An 18,928-nucleotide genomic window follows, 5' to 3' on the forward strand; every position below is an offset into this window, starting at 1 on the left:
GAAATAAATTCTAATAGTGTGCACTTCATTTAAAACACCGAGACTGGACAGAAAATCGCAGAAAAAGTGATTTCTCCTTATGCGCATTTATTCTGTTATCTCATGTCTGAACAAAATCCATTATTTCCTACTTTATATTAAAAAAATAATTTTCTCTCCAAACACCCCACATAACGCCATTAAGTACACGTTCTGTTTCCGAATGCAATTAAATCTCCTCTCCGCAGTAAAGTTTAATCAAGATTATTAAAAAATCTATCTTTAATCTGGCCTGCTCTGAAATATTACTCAAAATTCTTCTTCTTTTTAATCATATTTCCAGCCTTTGAATTTGAGCAAATACAAGATTTATCCCTAAGCTAAACTCATGCTAAAGCATTGCGTAATTTGATCGAAAAGTAAATTTCCATTTCAAAACTGAATAGCAGTTATTTGAAGCTTGGTATTTGCTTTTAAAAGCAGGCATATTTCCCTGTTAGAGATCTATTAACCTTATCATGGTAACATAACAACAACAGATTGCAGCTAGATTTGAGAACCTCACCATAATAAATTTCCTTTGGAAGCATTTTCAAATTGCCTGACATTTAAAAAGAAATGCCAGAAAGCTAATCTTTCGCCGGCTGCCACGGAGTTTATAATCCGTGGAGATTTCGGGAGATAAATTTTGGTACATATGAAAGGGAAAAACGAATCCCTTTTATATAAAAGTTCAAACGAAAAATTCTAGTTTTTAATGAACACTGGTTGTAGATCTATTTCACATTTTACCAGTGATTGTGAAGTTTTTTTATGAAAAATTCGAGGTGCTGTCTGCAATTTATAATATTTTGAATTTTGCAAAATCACATCTTTTTATCCTGCTCATCTCGAAAGCTGCGGTTAATTAAACAATAGATAATCTTTCGTGGAGCCATAAAAATATGTAAATTTAAACTCCAAATCCACTCAAGACCGTCCCCTTCGTTCTCCCCGATGTAGGGAAGTATGGAAATTCCCCAAGCGTTGCTTCTTGGGATGTTATTGCAAATTATAAAATAAAATTGTATTAATATAAAGCAAAACTGCATAAAAACGGTTTCGTGGTAATCGTATAGACTATTAGGTAATACGAAATTCAGAACTAACATAGCTGTAAATAAATAACCACAGATTGTATCTATAGCTTGGCGATAGTGATAGTACTGTACACTACTTCTGATATGTAGTGAAATTTTTCTATATATTATTGGAGCACATATACATTTTAACGTTGATTTGGCATCACTGACTTTTACCTTTTGAATGAATATTTCCGATTTCTTATAACGTTGTTTATGATGGGAATAACGCAACCAACCCTTAATGAGATATGTTTTGAGAAATATATAAGGGATGGACAAGTTCTATTCCGGTCTTTACAGGTGGCACCAAGACTTCGTTAAAAATAATGCAAAATCGACAGTTTAAGATGTCGATATTCAGTGGTAAATAAAATGTTGCAACCTACTTCTGTCCGATATCACATCTATTCACGCTTTCTTTATCACCACATCTTAAAAAACCGCGTGAAAGTTTTCAAAAAAGATCCAGACTGATTAAACAAAAGTTTCAATTTTGAAATTACACAGTTTAAATTGACTAAACATTGAATTTTAAGATGCGAAAAATGCCCGTTTAATAAATTTAATAAAAAAAGTTATGTATGGCAGAATAATTGAATTGTATTGAAAGTAATTCAATTTAAAATAATACTCATTTTTCAAACACCCTGTAGATATCCTTCTATTTAAAAAACGTGCATCTATAGGCACCCGACATACATTTTTGGTGCTTAGAATCGAGAAGACCAATAAATTATACGTTTAAGTCCAGAATGATGAAATAACGATATACAGAACGATATAAAATATGTCCACATAGAATTGTATTTTTTTCGGGCAAACAAGTGGGTTCAGGAAAAAACAATAAGGGATAAAAGTTAGTAAATCACTCGTAGTAATTAAAAAAATTATGTACAGGAACGTGCACACAAAAATGTTCTGAACAAACAAAAGTAGGGGTTTCACATTTCTACCCTGTGTAAAACTAAACTGAACCACGAAAGACTATCATAAAATGGCACTCAATTAGCTTATAATGTATACCAAAATTAAAGTTTCTATGTTTAACCGTTTTAAAGAAAATCAACAAAAACTAATATTTTCAGCTATTTTGAAAATCAAATAACTCAACAACGAAACCCCAAATTAAAAAAATCTGAAAGGAAGACTTCTAAAATGACTAGACTAGAAGAACGCGCTGTTAAAATGTGTTAACATATTTACAGAACACCCTGTATATATATTGTCAAACCAGGCTTGTTTTATAGTTGAATCATGCTGATCATAGCAGACACGGTAGTGTGGCCATAAGTGGCCATATAATTATATTTCATATTTTACCCAGATACAGAGCGTTGAAGTTTGAAGAAAGGTTTTTTTATTTGATTATGTTGGTTGCACTTGTGATTTTCTTGTTACTGTTAATGAAAAGTAGAACTAATTCTGAGCATATATGGGTCAGCAAAACCTCACTTGTTTAGGTGCACAAAAGTAGATTTAGAAAAGGAGAAAAAACGAGCTTTTTACATCATTTTAGGCTGATCGATTATAATTGGCTGATTAGCCAATTGATAATTAAAAGATTGACAAGTGATTTTTTTAATTTCTTGTATAAGGATTCATATTGCATAGAAACATAAAAATACCCAATGGTCATAATTTCTTTATCAATAAACGCTCGGAACCGTTGGTTTACTCTTTGATCGATTTATCGGTGAAATAGGAATTTATTGTTTTGCGTCTTATCGGATAACCTATTTTGCAATACAACATACAAGTATTCATGAGCTATTTGTGCAAATAATGCGGTGGAAATTCATCTCGGAGTTAACAAACGTTTAACTGGAAGATCCACATCTGCATCATTCCTCTACATGGTATTTGGCAAAATTGATACAAATTCGCAAAAACGCAAATCCATTTAACATTTCGTAGGAAATGTTTCATTGTATACACAGATGATGGACATGACGTACCGTTATAATCCAGATTCCATTGTGTATTTTCATTTGACCACTATCTCCGATATGATTTTTCAAAGTTTCCGTGACTGACACATTTTTAGAAAATCCAATTGGCCATTGTCATTAGTGTCCGTAACGCGTTGTACTAAAAAGGGCTAAGGGCGGTTCTTCTCTTGTAGAAAATTTATAAATACCATTGACAAGTTTTGTGTTCTTGGGAAAACTTTGCGCTTGGCTCGTTTAATCGAGGATTTTGTATAATTTCCATTCACTTGTCTCTCTACGATACGACATTCACTCTTGTGGCAAACTCATGTATTACTCGGTTGATTAAAATTGAGTAATTCCACTGGTTGCACAGGATATCCATTTTTAAGTTTATAAAATTATGATGTAATTATTTTTAGTGTAAATAGACGTGAATGAGCCATCGCCTCTGGGTTGAGATTTAAAATATTTTGAAAAATGTAACTCCACATTTTAGACTTACGTGAATACAGAAAATGGGAAATTCCCGAGCTATGCGAAATATATTTAAATAACTTCAACTAGGTGGTAATGCAGTTTCAGTCGTAAACCCCTGAAAAATAAACTTCTATGCAAACGCCAAGGCTGGCGTAAAATATAACATATTTCAATTAATGTGTCGTGGTTCTCATACTACCGGTACTTTCTTGTCCCTGTGCAGAAGTTTATTATTAACTTAATGCTAGCTAATCGGGATATGAGGTTTTTGATGACAACTGAACAATGTTCCATTATTATCACACGCTTATAGCATACAATTCTATATAGAAATTTTGATTTGATTTAATTGATTTGATTATTTGTGTCTGAGGAAGTCATTGACGTGAATAATATAATTAAAAAATAACCGATTATTGATTATTCCTTCTGAAATATATTTATTTACTCGACATGGTGTGTCCAAAACTAAATATCTTGATACTTATTTGAAAACGTAGTGATGCACAGTACAAATATGGGCACGGTTTTTACAACAATGGGTTATTTGGGAAATTGAGATTTTACGACCCTGAACCGGAAATAATTATTTCACGTCCTGATTTTTCCTTATTTGCAATTTACTCTTCTATTTCAGTTATACGAAGACGTTGTACTGTTCAGTTGGATGTGGAAAATGACGATTGATGAGGTCCGATAAGGCATCAATACTTCACAGATATTTACTGCTTAAGCTGTAATATTTTCATTTGGAAAATTGGGACCAAAACCTTAAAACGTTAAATACATCACTGTGGTTTATTTGTATATATGGTGCTGTTCCTGTTTAATTGTCAATACCTAATTATATGCCTTGTTTAATATTTTAAATTAGGTCGTTGTGGTGGTATTTAATAAAATATATGTTTCTTTGTTACCCTGTATGTGTTTTCAAACATTTTCAAACTATTTAGGGGATATTATTATAGTTGCTTTTGTTTGAAAATAGAGTATTACATACTTAAATGCAGCAATAGCGACGACGAGGAATAGGTATTTTGAGTTATTTTGCCACAAAATGTGGACAACTTCTAATATCTACACATCACAACTGCATTTCAGCTTACTAATTCATACTGTATGGCTGGATCAGTTACCAATCATATTGTGGGTTTGGTTTGGATCAATAAACTATTACTTCCCAGTAAGGGAATGGTTGTTTAAATATTAAAGCAAACTTCGGACATCGGTACTGTAATGTGTAGGTCAACCACTATCTAGATATCTTTTATACATGAAAATTGACATACTAACGTAAAAACTCTCATACACACAGATGACGCCATATCTACTTAAATTTAGAAGCATATCTTTACATTTGATGTTAGCAATATAGAAGGCCTGCTTTCAGATCGTATTTACATAATTGACTTTGTCGGTCGAAGTCTCTGTATAACAGCGATTACTATTAGCATTTAATTGAATACAAAAGGACCACCATGCAAATGCAGCGCCGTAAAAGTTACTTTACCCCAACGAAATTGAAAAACCAGGAAACATCAGGCGCTTAAGTAGCAACATGCAGTAGTTTTGAGAACGATGCAAACTTCTATAAAAAAATTAATTGGTTATTATTTAGCACAGTTTTTCGACTACTGCACACAGTACGTTGTTAAAACACAAGACGATGCAACAAGCTGTGCAAATGTATAATTTATTAATGAACAGATTTGGTAATAAACACAAATGTTAATATAAAACAATTTTCCTGGGTTTCAGTCATTTATGTCGATATCACAGGTCTCTTAAAATACGTTTCGCTATTTTTCTACCTTCCTCAATTCGCCTAAAATAACCAATTGTTAAAACATGTTGTTCTTTAACACATGAATTATAATGACATTTTAAAATTGTGGGGTTTTCATAAAAACGGTCAACATCAACTATTCGCACAGACTGTCATTACTAATTAGTAAAACACTTTACAATTAAAATACCTTAAAACATTCTAAAATTATTAAGACTAAAAGGAAGGAATCAGGCCCATAAAATTTGTGAAAACTTACAAAAAAATCTCGGGCAGGCAGTTGCTTCGCTAGGTTTGGGACCGATACATTGGTCAAAAAGCAAAAAACACGAGAAAACTGTTTATATGACATTTAATTCCTTTCTTTCGCCTATTTTTGCTTTGCATTCAGCAGGTACTATTTTTGGATTACATATCTTTCAACGGATGGTACTCTTTTATGTTTCTTTCATTTTTCATTCAATTAATGTTAGATATATAACTTTATGGCCTTGAGTCCTTGCTTTTGGCCTTAATAATTTTAGAATGTTTTAGGGTATTGTAATTTTAAAGTGTCTTAGTAATTAGTGACTTAGTAAATGACAGTGTTAGCGCCACATTTGTATTCGTATTATTTATGCAACCAGCCTTGCTCTTCTTCGTCTTTTCTCACTTGCCGATTCAATGCTGGCGAAGAGGGGGAAGGAACCTTTTTTTTTCTTTTTTTTTTTACCGAAAAGGTTGGAATAACCGCCATTGCTATTTCTTCACTTGATATTCATTGATGTTTCATATTCTGCGTTCTTTGCCTCCATATTGGAGCAGTGTACAAAACCTTGCAATATAACATTATCAACACATTTCAAGCAAACCACAGTGTTTATATTACCCTACATACAGTCCACTATTTAAAGCGTATCTCCACCCCCAAACAGCATTTTTGCATAAAAAAGGGTGAGTAAGCAAACAGACAGACTGTGCTAATAATTGACAACCGTTTTTTTAAAAAGCCACATTTTAAAATGTTAATATAATTCATGTGTTAATAAAGAAAATATTTTATCAATTGGTTGTTTGAGACCAAGTGACGATGGTGCAAAAACACCGAAACGTATTTTCAGAAAAATGATTAAATTCTGATATCGAAATACATGGCTGAAACCCATGAGAATTGTTTTATATTGCAATTGGAAATACAGTCAGGAAAGGTTACATATTAAACACAATGCTGTGCTGTAAAAATCACTAATATACTGAAAAAATCTTATTTGATCTACAAAACTTAATTTTAAATTGTTTTTTTTTGCATTTTCTTATTCCAATCTCTTTTCAAAACTAATGCGAAAAACTGAACCAAAAATTTTAAAAGTGAAGTGAATTTTGAAGACGAAAAAGTCATAATTCCCACAAATATCTCTAATTAATGCAAATTATAAATTATATTTACAGTTTCTAGAACACATTCTTGGTTGCTAAGATATTGAAGAAACTATTTTTCAAGGAAATGGAAATATTTACTCAAAAAGAGACAGATACTTCCTTAATTAATCGAGACATGCAAAGTCCTCATTAGGCGTATTTTCGTTTTCCCGCCTTACACTCACGACAATGCTACTCTGAAAATCATAAACTAATTGGGAGTTAAATATTTTCAGTTTAATCAGACTTCCAGTGAGAGGAACTAAAACAGCTTATTCATGGGCGTACAATTCACATTGTGCTCTAAATCTAAAAATAAAATATTTATAGCAATTATAGTTTTAAAGAGATTTGAAATATATTCTACGCTTGCACACCCACACCACGACTTTGGGCAGCTCTGAAAATTTGTTGTTCAAATACTCTTACAAAGAATAAATATGTTTCTCCAGTATATTCTCTTGATAACACTATTAAAACTGTTGAAAGAATTATATGGTCACTTATGCCGGCTATTATTTTAAAATAAGACGTAGTATCGTTTCTGCTATATCAGCATGATTTAACTATAACAGAAGCGAGCATTCAGTCATTAAATGTTTGGTCAGAAGTCAATCATAAGAGATTGAGTCTCAGAGAGTCTTCAGTCAATCTTAGCCGTCTAAAGTCTCAGATAGTTTATCTAAAGGTCTTAAGATATACGGTCTAAAAGTTATAGTTAAGGTTCGGTTACAAATAAAATCTGTATTGTTTGTCTATCTGTTAAATGCTATTTTATTTAGAATTTGAATACATATGGTGTTCTAAAATTCAGATATAACCCTCACGTTGAATCTCGGATAACATGCCAAATTTTTAGTGATACTTCTCCAATGTCGATAACCTGTTTGTGTGAAAACGATATTTGCATTTCAGTGCATATATCGCAGACTGTATCCTTCATTATCATCAATACTGAGACAAAGAGATGTCAAGATTTTGCTTAAAATCTTAAAATATAACATCATGATGTACATGATTATTTAAATTTGCTCTGAAATGTTATGCTAAACCATTAGACCTACCAAAAAGAGGGTTCTCATAAATGTCACTCCTAATTATTGAGGAGGACTGAAATTCACTTTAATTTCGAGGATTGAACTATCAAGCATTTGCCTCATCGCTTTGATTTTGATTATATTTTCAGTATTTGGCTTAACCGATAAGTAGGAAGTGGGATAACAATGGTAACTTAAGCATAAACATTAAGTGTGACAAATTGCTAGAGAACTTATACTGGAACCATTTTCTGAAATTGATTAATATCGTATTTCCAGTCGTTTCTGAATAGATTTCTTTTTCTCCAAGTTGGAATATATAATTTTCCGGCCTAATGGTTTCTATTGTCACACGTTCCTTCGGGTGGCCGATATATAATATTACGCGTTTCTAAAATACTCATATTACACTGGAATTTCATAAATACCAGAAATAATTCAACTCATGGTCGTTTGCATAATGTAAACAGCCCCTGGTCATCTAACACCTTTCTAGAGCGCCGAAGACGTCACAAAGCGTTCGCTAAAAATAAATTTAGTCCATGTTCCTTATTATGCAGCAGTTGAAATATTAACGTCTATTTACTGCAAAAAACTATATATTTTTGAACTGTCTGTCCACTAGCATTCTGCCAGTTAAGTTAATCTGTTTATTAGCGTTATGTCATTAATGTAGGAGTTTAAAATTATGACCTCATTTTTTAATTATATTTTCGTGTAGAAGACAATACGGTCCGTGCGCTTCTCCTGACACATCCGGTAAAATTATTAAATTGGTCTTAAACCATTAAACTTGGGTAAGCTTTTAACGGAAAACGGACAAAAACCGAAGTCACCCTAAAAATGTAAGAAGTAATTATTCTTCTGGAATGGAGCTGTCTCTGGATCATTTAACAAATATCTTCTTCTTGTAGTAATTGCGTGAAGTTGCTATCTCTCTTTGTTTGCATCTTAATACCAACTATTATCTTTAGATCAGATAGAGGTATGTATTTTTTCCAATATCAGCAGATACATGGGCACTTACTTCGGAGAAAGTTGAGGAGATTTTTACTATGCCTCATTTGTAATAGCAAAATCTGTTCATATATAATAAACAGACATTAAAACCAGTTCCTTACCAGCTTCCTGTTAAGTGAAACATATCCCGGAGGATAAAACGAAGCCTGGCGTTCAATTCGATTTTAAGAAAGGGAAATAAAATGCGCAGTGTTCCACTCTAATGAGCGATTATTTGGGGATATCAAATGCATGTGAGGGATTTTTACCCTCGTTTTCCGAACTGTAATAAATCCTAAAACACATACACATTTCTCTGGAAATGCTCCTATTGATTAATATCGTTTGGTAATGTTGGGTTTGATTTTGTCACTAATCATCTCATATTTTTTAATACAAGAAACTAAAAATTGTCTAATCGTGTGAATAGATATGGAGAGTAAGTAAAATAGAACGCAAATTTTGATTATTCTTTCGTTGTAAGTTGTGTTAAGTTTTGTTGTGTTATAAAGGAAACTTTCAAAATCTTCTAGGTTTTTGCTTGGAAATTCCACCCCGCAAATTCGTTGAAGTAATTTAAACTCCAAATAATCGGTTTTGAACGAAAAATAAACACGCATTCAGTATCAGGTGTTGAATCACTCTTCACAATACTCGTTTTTAACAATTTATGTCGCTTTCTGAAGTTGTCGCACGTGAAAACCCAACTGAGAAGAGCTAATAGGTCTGGAAGCGCCAATGTTGGTCTATATTTTTAGTGCAGAGATAATCTGTCATAATGTAATTATAATTTTCGGGCTGGCTTAAGAACTAACTTTTTCGTCGCGCTATTGAATTATAAACATTTGAGTTGGTATTTTTTTTAATTCACTACGAGGTCATAGTCATACTTGCAAACGGACATTTGTTTTTGGGTTTTAGCAATGCATTCACTTGCAGACCGTCCGTCAATTTATGGCGACTCCCTTTTCAGTTAGGTGTAATTTGTGGTTGAAACAAATCTGGTAATACTTGGAAGGAAAGTCATTATTAATAGAAATTATATTAAAATAATAAAATATATTGAAAATGCGTCAACACAGCTTTGTTTGTAAAATCAATTGTTTGTACCACAAAATGTTCACCTACAGGATTAGGCATCGGCTCGCATTAAACATATTACTACCATTTTGTGAAACATGAAATTTGCGATGTAATAGATGAGGTTGTTAAATAGCACGTTTTCTACTTTATCACTAGCTATTAGTGAATCGATATTATGATCACGCAATGTTTTCTTCGTCTAGCCACATTTTAATTATATACTTTAGCAATTGTTAAAAACCCCTTTCTTCGTCCGACTTATTTTAATTTTTAATTTTAATTATGATTTATTGTTTCTTTAATAACATTTTTGCTATTGCGCTGTTTTAAAAATGCGGTAGAAATTCCCTGTTATATTATTTATAAACAAAGGTTTGCAACGCAGTAATTGCAGTTAAGGACAAATTGTTTTTTTATCAGATCCAGTTAAAAATGTTAGTTAAAGTGGCGGTGGAAATCATTGTGAATTAACAGTTAATCGGTAATACTACCGGTAATCCTGGCGACAGTTCTAGTAAATAGTGACACTGTGAAAAAGGTTGACTTGGTTATGGTTCCAAATTTTCCCAATATTCTGAGTGGGAATTTTGTAAAACACACACAAAGCAACATTAAATGGCAAATAAATTGTAAGTCCTCGGTAAGAACGTTTGGAACATATTCTGGCGAGGCATTCAACAAAATACTCGGATAAGCGTCCGCACTATTCCTTAGATGGATCGCCAGAATGTGCAGTACTTAAGGGTACTTACCTATTTCAGAGATTATTACTATCTACTAATATATGCCTATATTTTGAAGCTAAATGACAATCTTCTTTTGCTCACTCACAATTGTCGAGTTTCGGCTGCACCTATTTCATTTGACTGTTAGCAAAAGTGTCACATACTGTTGCACCATTCACATTAGCTGTTGCATTTACAAGTTTATTCAAAATTAACTTTTGTCGAAACTCATTCGCCGATCTACATAGGCCTCCAAGCCCAACCGCGAAAGTTGAACCTCATTGAGAACTTTCCGCCAACATTCCAGATTTGTTATTTTCGATAATTCGCGTTCCGTTTTAGATGCCTGTCGCTTTAAGAAGCTTTCCGGCTTCCTTTAAAGAGGGTATTCGCAACAATAGTAAGTTTTATTTAGGCAAAAAAGAGCAGCTTGAATAAATAATACTTACCGATATGAATTATCGATTAGTTTTGTTTATATTTTACTGCATTAGAAATCGAATGTACAATACATTCTAACTAGATTCATTAATTTAAGAATTAAGAAAGAAATGGAGATAATTATTAGAGATCCCGCTATCATCATCTTAGAAGTAATCAACCAGTGATCAAATATTCGATGATTTAAGGTAATACTGTAGATATCTTCCTCAGTAAGTCAAATGGTCCAGTTATTCTTGCGGAAAAAAGGGACCAACAACCTGACACATTAACATCGTAAAGTATGTCCTAACAACAAATCGGCTCTAAATATTTGTTTGGAAATCACAGCTAAACCATCATATGAATTATAAATCTCGACGGTTTAAATATTCCGCAGTGCTAATGAATAAAATATGTATCGACTTTTCGTGCCCCATGAAATATATTTATATTTGCCAATTTATTATTAAAGATACACCGATAAATAATTATCAGGGTTTTTAATATTTTGGCTAATAAACTATTAGCGAACACACTTTAAAGTTGTTAAAAAATTCAGGAAAGTTTATGTAAATCTGCTGCTGTAGTATTATTTGAAACTCTATTATTCAATAAGTACAATTTATTGTTGATTCTATTATCATATTTCCTAAACATATGGTAGGCAAATAAAACCAAAACAGGAATCTACGAATTTTTCCTGAAAATATATTTTGATTTATAATTTGATTATAATTCGCTTTAAGCTCATCTCATCAGGTATCAGATAATAGCGCAAAACGGCTTAACCAAGCCACAAGTAATAAGAATTTACTTATGTAAAGTTTACTCAATTTAGTTTCAATTACAAACAGTTAAAACAAATTGATTCCTAAGTAAAGGAACATGCCATCTGTTTTATGTGTTTTCAAAAAAAAAAATTAACCTGAAAAAAGTGAAATTGAAGCTTTAAATGCAAATCTTTAAGCAGTTCAGCCGGCACGTTAATATCGTTACGATATTTCCTTGACCTGACTTTAAATTATCATAAATTGATGAAAACTTCAAATACGTGAGGATTATTGGAAGTTGTTCCTCGATCAATATCTCGAATATTCTCGCGGGTAAACAATTTACGAGATTGTTCTTCTATGGGTAAAGGTCAGTCTTTTTATCGTGACTTCACAACTATACAAGTGACGGTATAAAGTATATAAAATAATACAACTTTATAGAAGTACATTCTTAATAAATTAAAATGCTGAGATCTATATGTACTGAAAAATACCTTATAAAATTTAGATCGTTGTTTAAAACCGCTATAAAAAATAATTATAGTACACAGTAAGACAAATTTATTCATTTTCAGTTCTGTCCTTTAAAGTAAAATTAATGGAACAATAGATAAAAATTTTGGTTTTATATTAACGTTACATAAACATAAGTTTAAAGAGCTATTACTGTTTCCGATTTTAACCTTTTGATTTAACTTCGTTTTTCTAAGAACTTGTTATGTGCAGAGTGAAATCGTGAGTATCTTTTAATTTATCAGCAAGAATAAAAACATATTTAGGTGTACAATCTAATAAATGATTAGCTTCCATAGTGCCAATCAAATATTTGTCTTACTACTATGGATTATTGTCTCCAGGCATGGTATTTTTCACTTACCTAATTACGACCGTGTAGTTAGTGATGTTACCGTCATTTTTCTTTGGTGGTGTCCATGAGAGATTAGCAGATCTGGCTGCGAAGTACGTAATTAATGGTCGGCCGGGTGGGTCTGGAACGTCTGAAATACAACCAATTTCTATTAAGTCTGCTGAAAAACATAATGAAGTCAAGCAAATTTAATTCAAAATAATCTCTTAAAGTTGATAAATGATTGATAATTATACTGTTATACATCAGTCACGGAAATGCCTATAAATTAGGATTTGCATTGGTTTAATATTAGCATAACACTGATAACAGTTTACAGTAAATTTAACGTTTGCCATAATATACATCAGCGAGTAGATAATCAAGTATAGTTTACATGGATTGAAGTCAACTATATTACTATAACCAACATTAATATACGCGTTAACACAAATAGGAACACAATTTAATAACTGATTAAATTTTTCCATTGACCTTATCATTTGCGTACGAATTCTGTCCAGGAAAAAACGCATACGATTTCCTCCTGGTTGTTCCAGAATAAATTAACTTGAAATAGCTGCCCTGCGTTTGAATATTCAAAAACCTAAATTCAATGAGACAAACCGGTTTTTTTTTGCTTTACAAAATATAATTTTAATCATGCCCCAATACTCAACAGCAGATACATAATCGAAACAGCGTGTGCAAAAGACTTGTAAAGTATAAATAACCAGTAGGATTCAAAATTGACATTCCTCTCAACATGTTTAGGTTTGTCGCTTAGGTTTACTTGGACAGTACGGGAATGTGTTTGCTTTTATTGTTCAAATATATTTTTACACAAGAAATAAAACATTGTCAAACCCGCCAAAACGGATATTTTCTACTTGAAAAGATGACGTTCCTAGTAATTTTTCATAAAAAAGCACAGCGGCAACGGTGTATCCAGGCACCGGTAGCTATTTGTTGGGAAACATGTCGTGACGGCATAGTTGCGGTTAGTTTTTAAATTGTTCTCTTCAAAACTTTGAACGAATAACAGTGTCGAATATGCATCCAGTTTACCTTTCTTCGCTAAACTCTAAATACCTCAAAATTTGCGCATGATAGACCGCTAACCAATCGGTTGTTTACTAGTCGCAAATTGATCTCTCTGACAAAGTAGAAGTTGTAAGCAAACGTGAACCTGGTAGCTACTGAACTGCTGCTGATCTTGAATCAAATGAGACTTGTTCATTATCTTGTTGTGCCAGAATTACACTACTCAGTTTTTCCCGGTTTATTGGCCAAGAAAGTGGGCCACTTATTAAAGGTCATCTTCTTGGCCGTCATCGGCTTCACACTTGGATATAGATTTAACAATAATTTGTTGCAATTTCAGTAAAAGCAGCATCATTCATATTCCAGTTTTGCTGTTCTCTGTGACAAGAGTCAAATTATTTGCTGATGCCTACAAGGAAGCGTCTAGTTCTTTTTATTAATTTGCTAAATTTATTGCATAAAGCACATATTTTCAAAATCTGACACATTAAAAAGGAAAAATTAACCTAACACCTAATTCCGTGTTTCAATAATCTGAGACTCGCTGCGAACATCATTATTTCACAGTTAACAAACAACAAATAACTCCAAAATTTCGAGAAAAGTTACACAATCAGCAGTCATTTCCAACATGCTTTAAGTCTACAATAAATCGTACGGTTAACGATCGCAGCCCGATACCACGCTTTTTGCTTACATCTGGTGAATTTCAGTAATTGGCCCAATTTAGTGGCCAATAAATCGGGGAAAAGCGCGTAGTGTAATACGGGCATTACAATTTTTTGAACTATTTGAGTGATCAACCCTTCAGTGGGTTGCTTTAAATAAATATTGTTCCTCTTGAAAATATTTTTTTCCTGATAAAGACACGAATTTCATTACTCATTTTTGATGAAAATGGTACTTTCCTTAGCAACTATTCATTATTTATAGGAATAATTTTATAGTTGTATTTTTTACTCGTTTTTTTCGTTACTCACCTAGCATCAATAAATCATTTTTCCACATCCGGTTTGTCTTCTCTAATTGGCTTATATGTATAATCAACCGATTTTAAATGTATGCTTTTTGAAATTTTCACTCGTTATTTCTTCACAAAAGTACCCTCTAGACTAAAATGTTTTAGTGCAACTTAAAAAAAAAACCGTGACAAAGTTAACGACAATCATAACATCTGTATTACTTCAATCTGTCTGCGTCAGATTTGGAAGTAGCAAAAGATCTAGACTTTTCTGTATTCGACGAGTTTTATCCTGGCAATACTAATCGGAAGGACTATCGGCTGTTGATTTACCGATTCCTGTTAAAACAATCTCTAGTGATAAATTAGATGTTCGATGAAGTGCAATACTTATTTCGAGCAAATAGTTTAACTTCTTAATCAATTTGAACTAAATTGTTTACATGCCATGGCCAATAGATGTTTCGAAATTAATTTATCGCATCTGGCAAGTTAAAACTATTTTCATACTATTAAAAAAAATGGTTTAATATTATAAACCCGTAGGCCTAATACTTCTATTTATGCAACCTTTTTAAACAAATAAAATAATTGATTTTCTTGAATGTCTTGACATTTTTGATACAACAGGGTGCTTGTCTGGAAGTCATTGGCCTACAGGTATCGGTTTCAGTGACGCAAATATTTCTGAAGGTACATTAAAACAGTTGTAAGAAGTGGAATATTTGGCTTTATGATCACAATTGAAATTAATGCATCCGACGAAAGAAATAGGATACAAGAAAGGAGATCACGAATTCCAATACTTTACGGGCCTTCTAAAATTATGGACGCATTTAATTTTAAAATGTTGACGTCTGTTGAAGATTGCAAATCAAAACCTATATGAAGATTTAGATTTCCGTAAATCTAAAGCACGGTTCTTGTTTTACCACCAAGCTAAAAAATCAAATCTGTTTTTCGGTAAGGCAAATTTCTAAATATTGAGATGCCATTTCTTTATTATAAAAGTTTATATTAACTTGATATAACCAAGCAGAACTTATGGTTACACTTACATTAACTTACTAATTTGTTAGCTATCCGTTTCTCGACTGAGTATACTGAATAGCCCAATATCGTTAACAGGCTATTATCGATGTACAACCGATAGCTAACAGTCTGGGAAGTCCATTAATGGTAAGTTTCCACTACTAGCTTTAAGCAACTTAATCTCCTGTTTCTTTTTAAGCTCAACTGACACTATCGTTTGTATCAAGTTTACTGTCTCCTTACGTATTCCTGCTATATCCTTACATACAAGCAATGTCAGTTACTCTAAGATGCAATAAATCTCGAACCAAAAATCATCGAATTTTTAATCAATTAAAACAAAAATATTTTTTTTGGATACGATGTATTATAATATTGAAGTAATCATCTTCAGTGGCAAGCAATTGTAGGATAATTTAAATCTATTTATGGGAATCAACCTTAGAATGGATACGTTTTGGATCATTTTACCATTTCTAGAGATGGGAAGAAAACTGATGGAGGAAAGCAACTGATATTTGTTTTTGAGAAATTGCCAAGTTTTTTTAAATTCGAGAAAGTTCGAAATATTTGAAGTTAGGTAATTTTTGAAGTTAGGAAAGAAAACCGATTATAGCGAGTGATTTTCAATAAGTGTTCAATGTTTTCCAAGGCGAGTCCTCAGGTACTTTTATTATAAAAACTCCATAGGTATAGATATTGGTCCCCATAGCCTTACTTATCGAACTATAGGATATTAAAAAGTGAACTTTTTTTTGGGTTTTGAAACATGAGAAATTTAAATTTTATCTTGATTTTGCTACAAGAATCAAGCGGGATATTATTGAAAAGTTTATCTCACAGTGTTTTTTGTGTTGTAATGTCTGAAATAATATCTTGACGCACAATTAGGTTTAAAGAAAGTTAGTTGGCAAAATAGTTTCACTATTTGAAAAACCCATAGGTCGACAACTTTCAATCAAAATATCTCGAAAACGGTTGTTCGCAGCGACTTTTGATTATGCAACGAACATTTTTGCAATGAAAATATTGTGCAATGAGCATGAGAAAACGCAAGGGTAAGAGCAAAAGCAAGATCACGTTGAAGGTTGTCTTGATTCCAAAAATCGAAATATCAGGTTTCGTCCAAATATCAATATTGTTTCAAAAATTACTCCTGCACATGCCGCAAGTAAGGTCTTTCCTATACAAAGTTTTTGCCTAAAAAATACCTGAGAAATCACTGTTTGAAATATCAAACTCTTATTAAAATACTTCCGGTATTGAATATTTCTTATATATTTATTCATATTTGAAGGTAATATATTTCGTGTTTTATTTATAAAGAAACTGTTTGAATCACAAAATGATTCTTAGGATGTGAGATGCAGAAGATGTGGTAAAATTAACGTTGAAGAAATTTTATGGGTTTACATTGAGTAGTACCAGAGCATTTAATATGACATTTTTTTAACTGAGAATACATACATTTTTCAATAAAACTGAAAACCTATAAAATGCTTTAAATCAGTTACTAACTGTTGTACTAAACACAGCTGTACCGTAAAAAAACATTGTATAATGGTCGATCTCATTTTATAAACCCCGTTGTATTATAGAAAATATATTTTAGAAAATGCAAATTTGATATCCAATAATGTTTTGTTTTAAATATTTGGAATTATTCTCAATTGCTCTTATTCTGCCTTGAGATAAGATTTCAGAACTTCAAACCTATCTATATCCACAGAATCTCCTATAGATCAAATGCTTGATAATATTTGCGAAACGGGTTTTATACCTGTAAATTATTATGGATGGCCGTTTTCCGTAGCAAAATACCTTTGAATCAAAAGTTGTAGTGGTTAATGAATTTAATATATTCAAATGCAAGAAAAAATGTATTTAAAATACAGCTTCGTGTAATTTTTACGTTTAGAAAGGTTTTCACATGTTCTCATAAATTGAGTTGATTATGGTATTCGAAGGAGATGCTACCATGTTGAAAGTGAAGAAAAATGAATATAATTTGTTCATCATTGACTATTGATGTAGTTGATTTCCAAAATCGGCACTGGTTGCAGTGCATTTCTTACGTGGTTGATGGTGTAATTCTCTTCTATTCTTTATGCTTTAGCGAATACATAAACTATTCTTAAATCCCCACACAGCAACGACCTAACAACACGTTTTATTTCATCATTCAATATTGCTCTTATCATGACAACTAGCTAAATGATATCGCATAACTGACAACGGCGAACATCAAAATTTGCTGATTCAGCGTGCTAACTGGTTTAACATACTGTTAACGGTTTATCAATCCATGGTGAATCTCAATAGAACTGTTAATGAAGCTTTCAGTTTAGAGCCAATGGATAGCTGTAATTGTTAATAGCTGTTTTATTATCTAGAGTAGAAAATTAGAAAAAGTAGAAAAGTAGTCTTTTTAAGTTATTTTGGCAATTTCATAATGTCTGGTCTAACTATCAAATTAGTAAATTAAAAGAATGTTTTCCAAACATTTGGTCCATACAGTACATAAACAACAGAATGCTGAAGCCAATATAAGTACAAAATTTCTGTGGAAACTTATTAGGGCACTTAGCCAATTGATATCGCTTAACTCGCTTAGTTGATGGTCAATACCAGAAATTGCTAACTCAGGGCGTGTTCACCGATTTAACTAACTGTTAACAGTTTATCAGTCCAAGCGAATCTAAATACGCCTGGTAATGGCCTTTTCAATTTCCAATCAATGTATTATTATGACTTACAGTTGAATAATTGAGAGTAACTAGTTTCGCATGATCTGCATAATTATATACAAAGGGAAGCAAAAAAGATCACTATACTTTCAAGGATGATTTATTTTAATATAATATTTATAGAAGTTTATTAACAGCTACTCCAACGGTCGCTACACGATTCATATCAACATTGTGCTGCTTTTAATGGTACTGAGAAGAATTTCGTTTGAGGCGATTTACGTCATTACAAAATTTAAATGGACATTTAAAAGCTTATGATAATTTAAAGTTTACAAGCAAATGTAACCAAAGTGCGACGACGCATCTTATGACTGCTAATCAAAGTTCTGCCAAAATAGACCTGGAGAAATATGGTAATTAATTGGACAGTTATTTTTTAAATAAAAATTCGATTTTGACTGTTTCAAATCAAAACAACATAGAACACATGTTTAGTTCAAAAAGAGTTTGATAAAATATTACTGGTAATCAATCCTCTGAAATGTAAACAATTATTTATGAAACCACAGCTATGATCTATCTATGACCACAGCTGAGCTGTTATTATTCGAATGTAGTA

At 32.1% G+C, this 18,928-nt stretch overlaps 1 protein-coding gene across 3 annotated transcripts in view; it reads right to left on the minus strand.

Moving 5' to 3' along the window:
* The window catches only part of LOC109537920 (tyrosine-protein phosphatase 99A), a 298,832-nt gene that overhangs the window by 223,164 nt on the left and 56,740 nt on the right, over nt 1-18,928 (minus strand). For all 3 annotated transcript variants that reach the window (XM_019904885.2, XM_048661512.1, XM_048661513.1), the window contains exon 3: nt 12,613-12,733. In XM_019904885.2, coding sequence (XP_019760444.2) covers nt 12,613-12,733 — 121 coding nt within the window. The remainder of the gene's footprint in view (nt 1-12,612; nt 12,734-18,928) is intronic.

The sequence above is a fragment of the Dendroctonus ponderosae genome, unplaced genomic scaffold (genome assembly GCF_020466585.1).
Source record: "Dendroctonus ponderosae isolate FM_Combo_2020 unplaced genomic scaffold, Dpon_F_20191213v2 Dpon_F_20191213_1, whole genome shotgun sequence".
NCBI classification, from domain to species: Eukaryota; Metazoa; Arthropoda; class Insecta; order Coleoptera; family Curculionidae; genus Dendroctonus; species Dendroctonus ponderosae.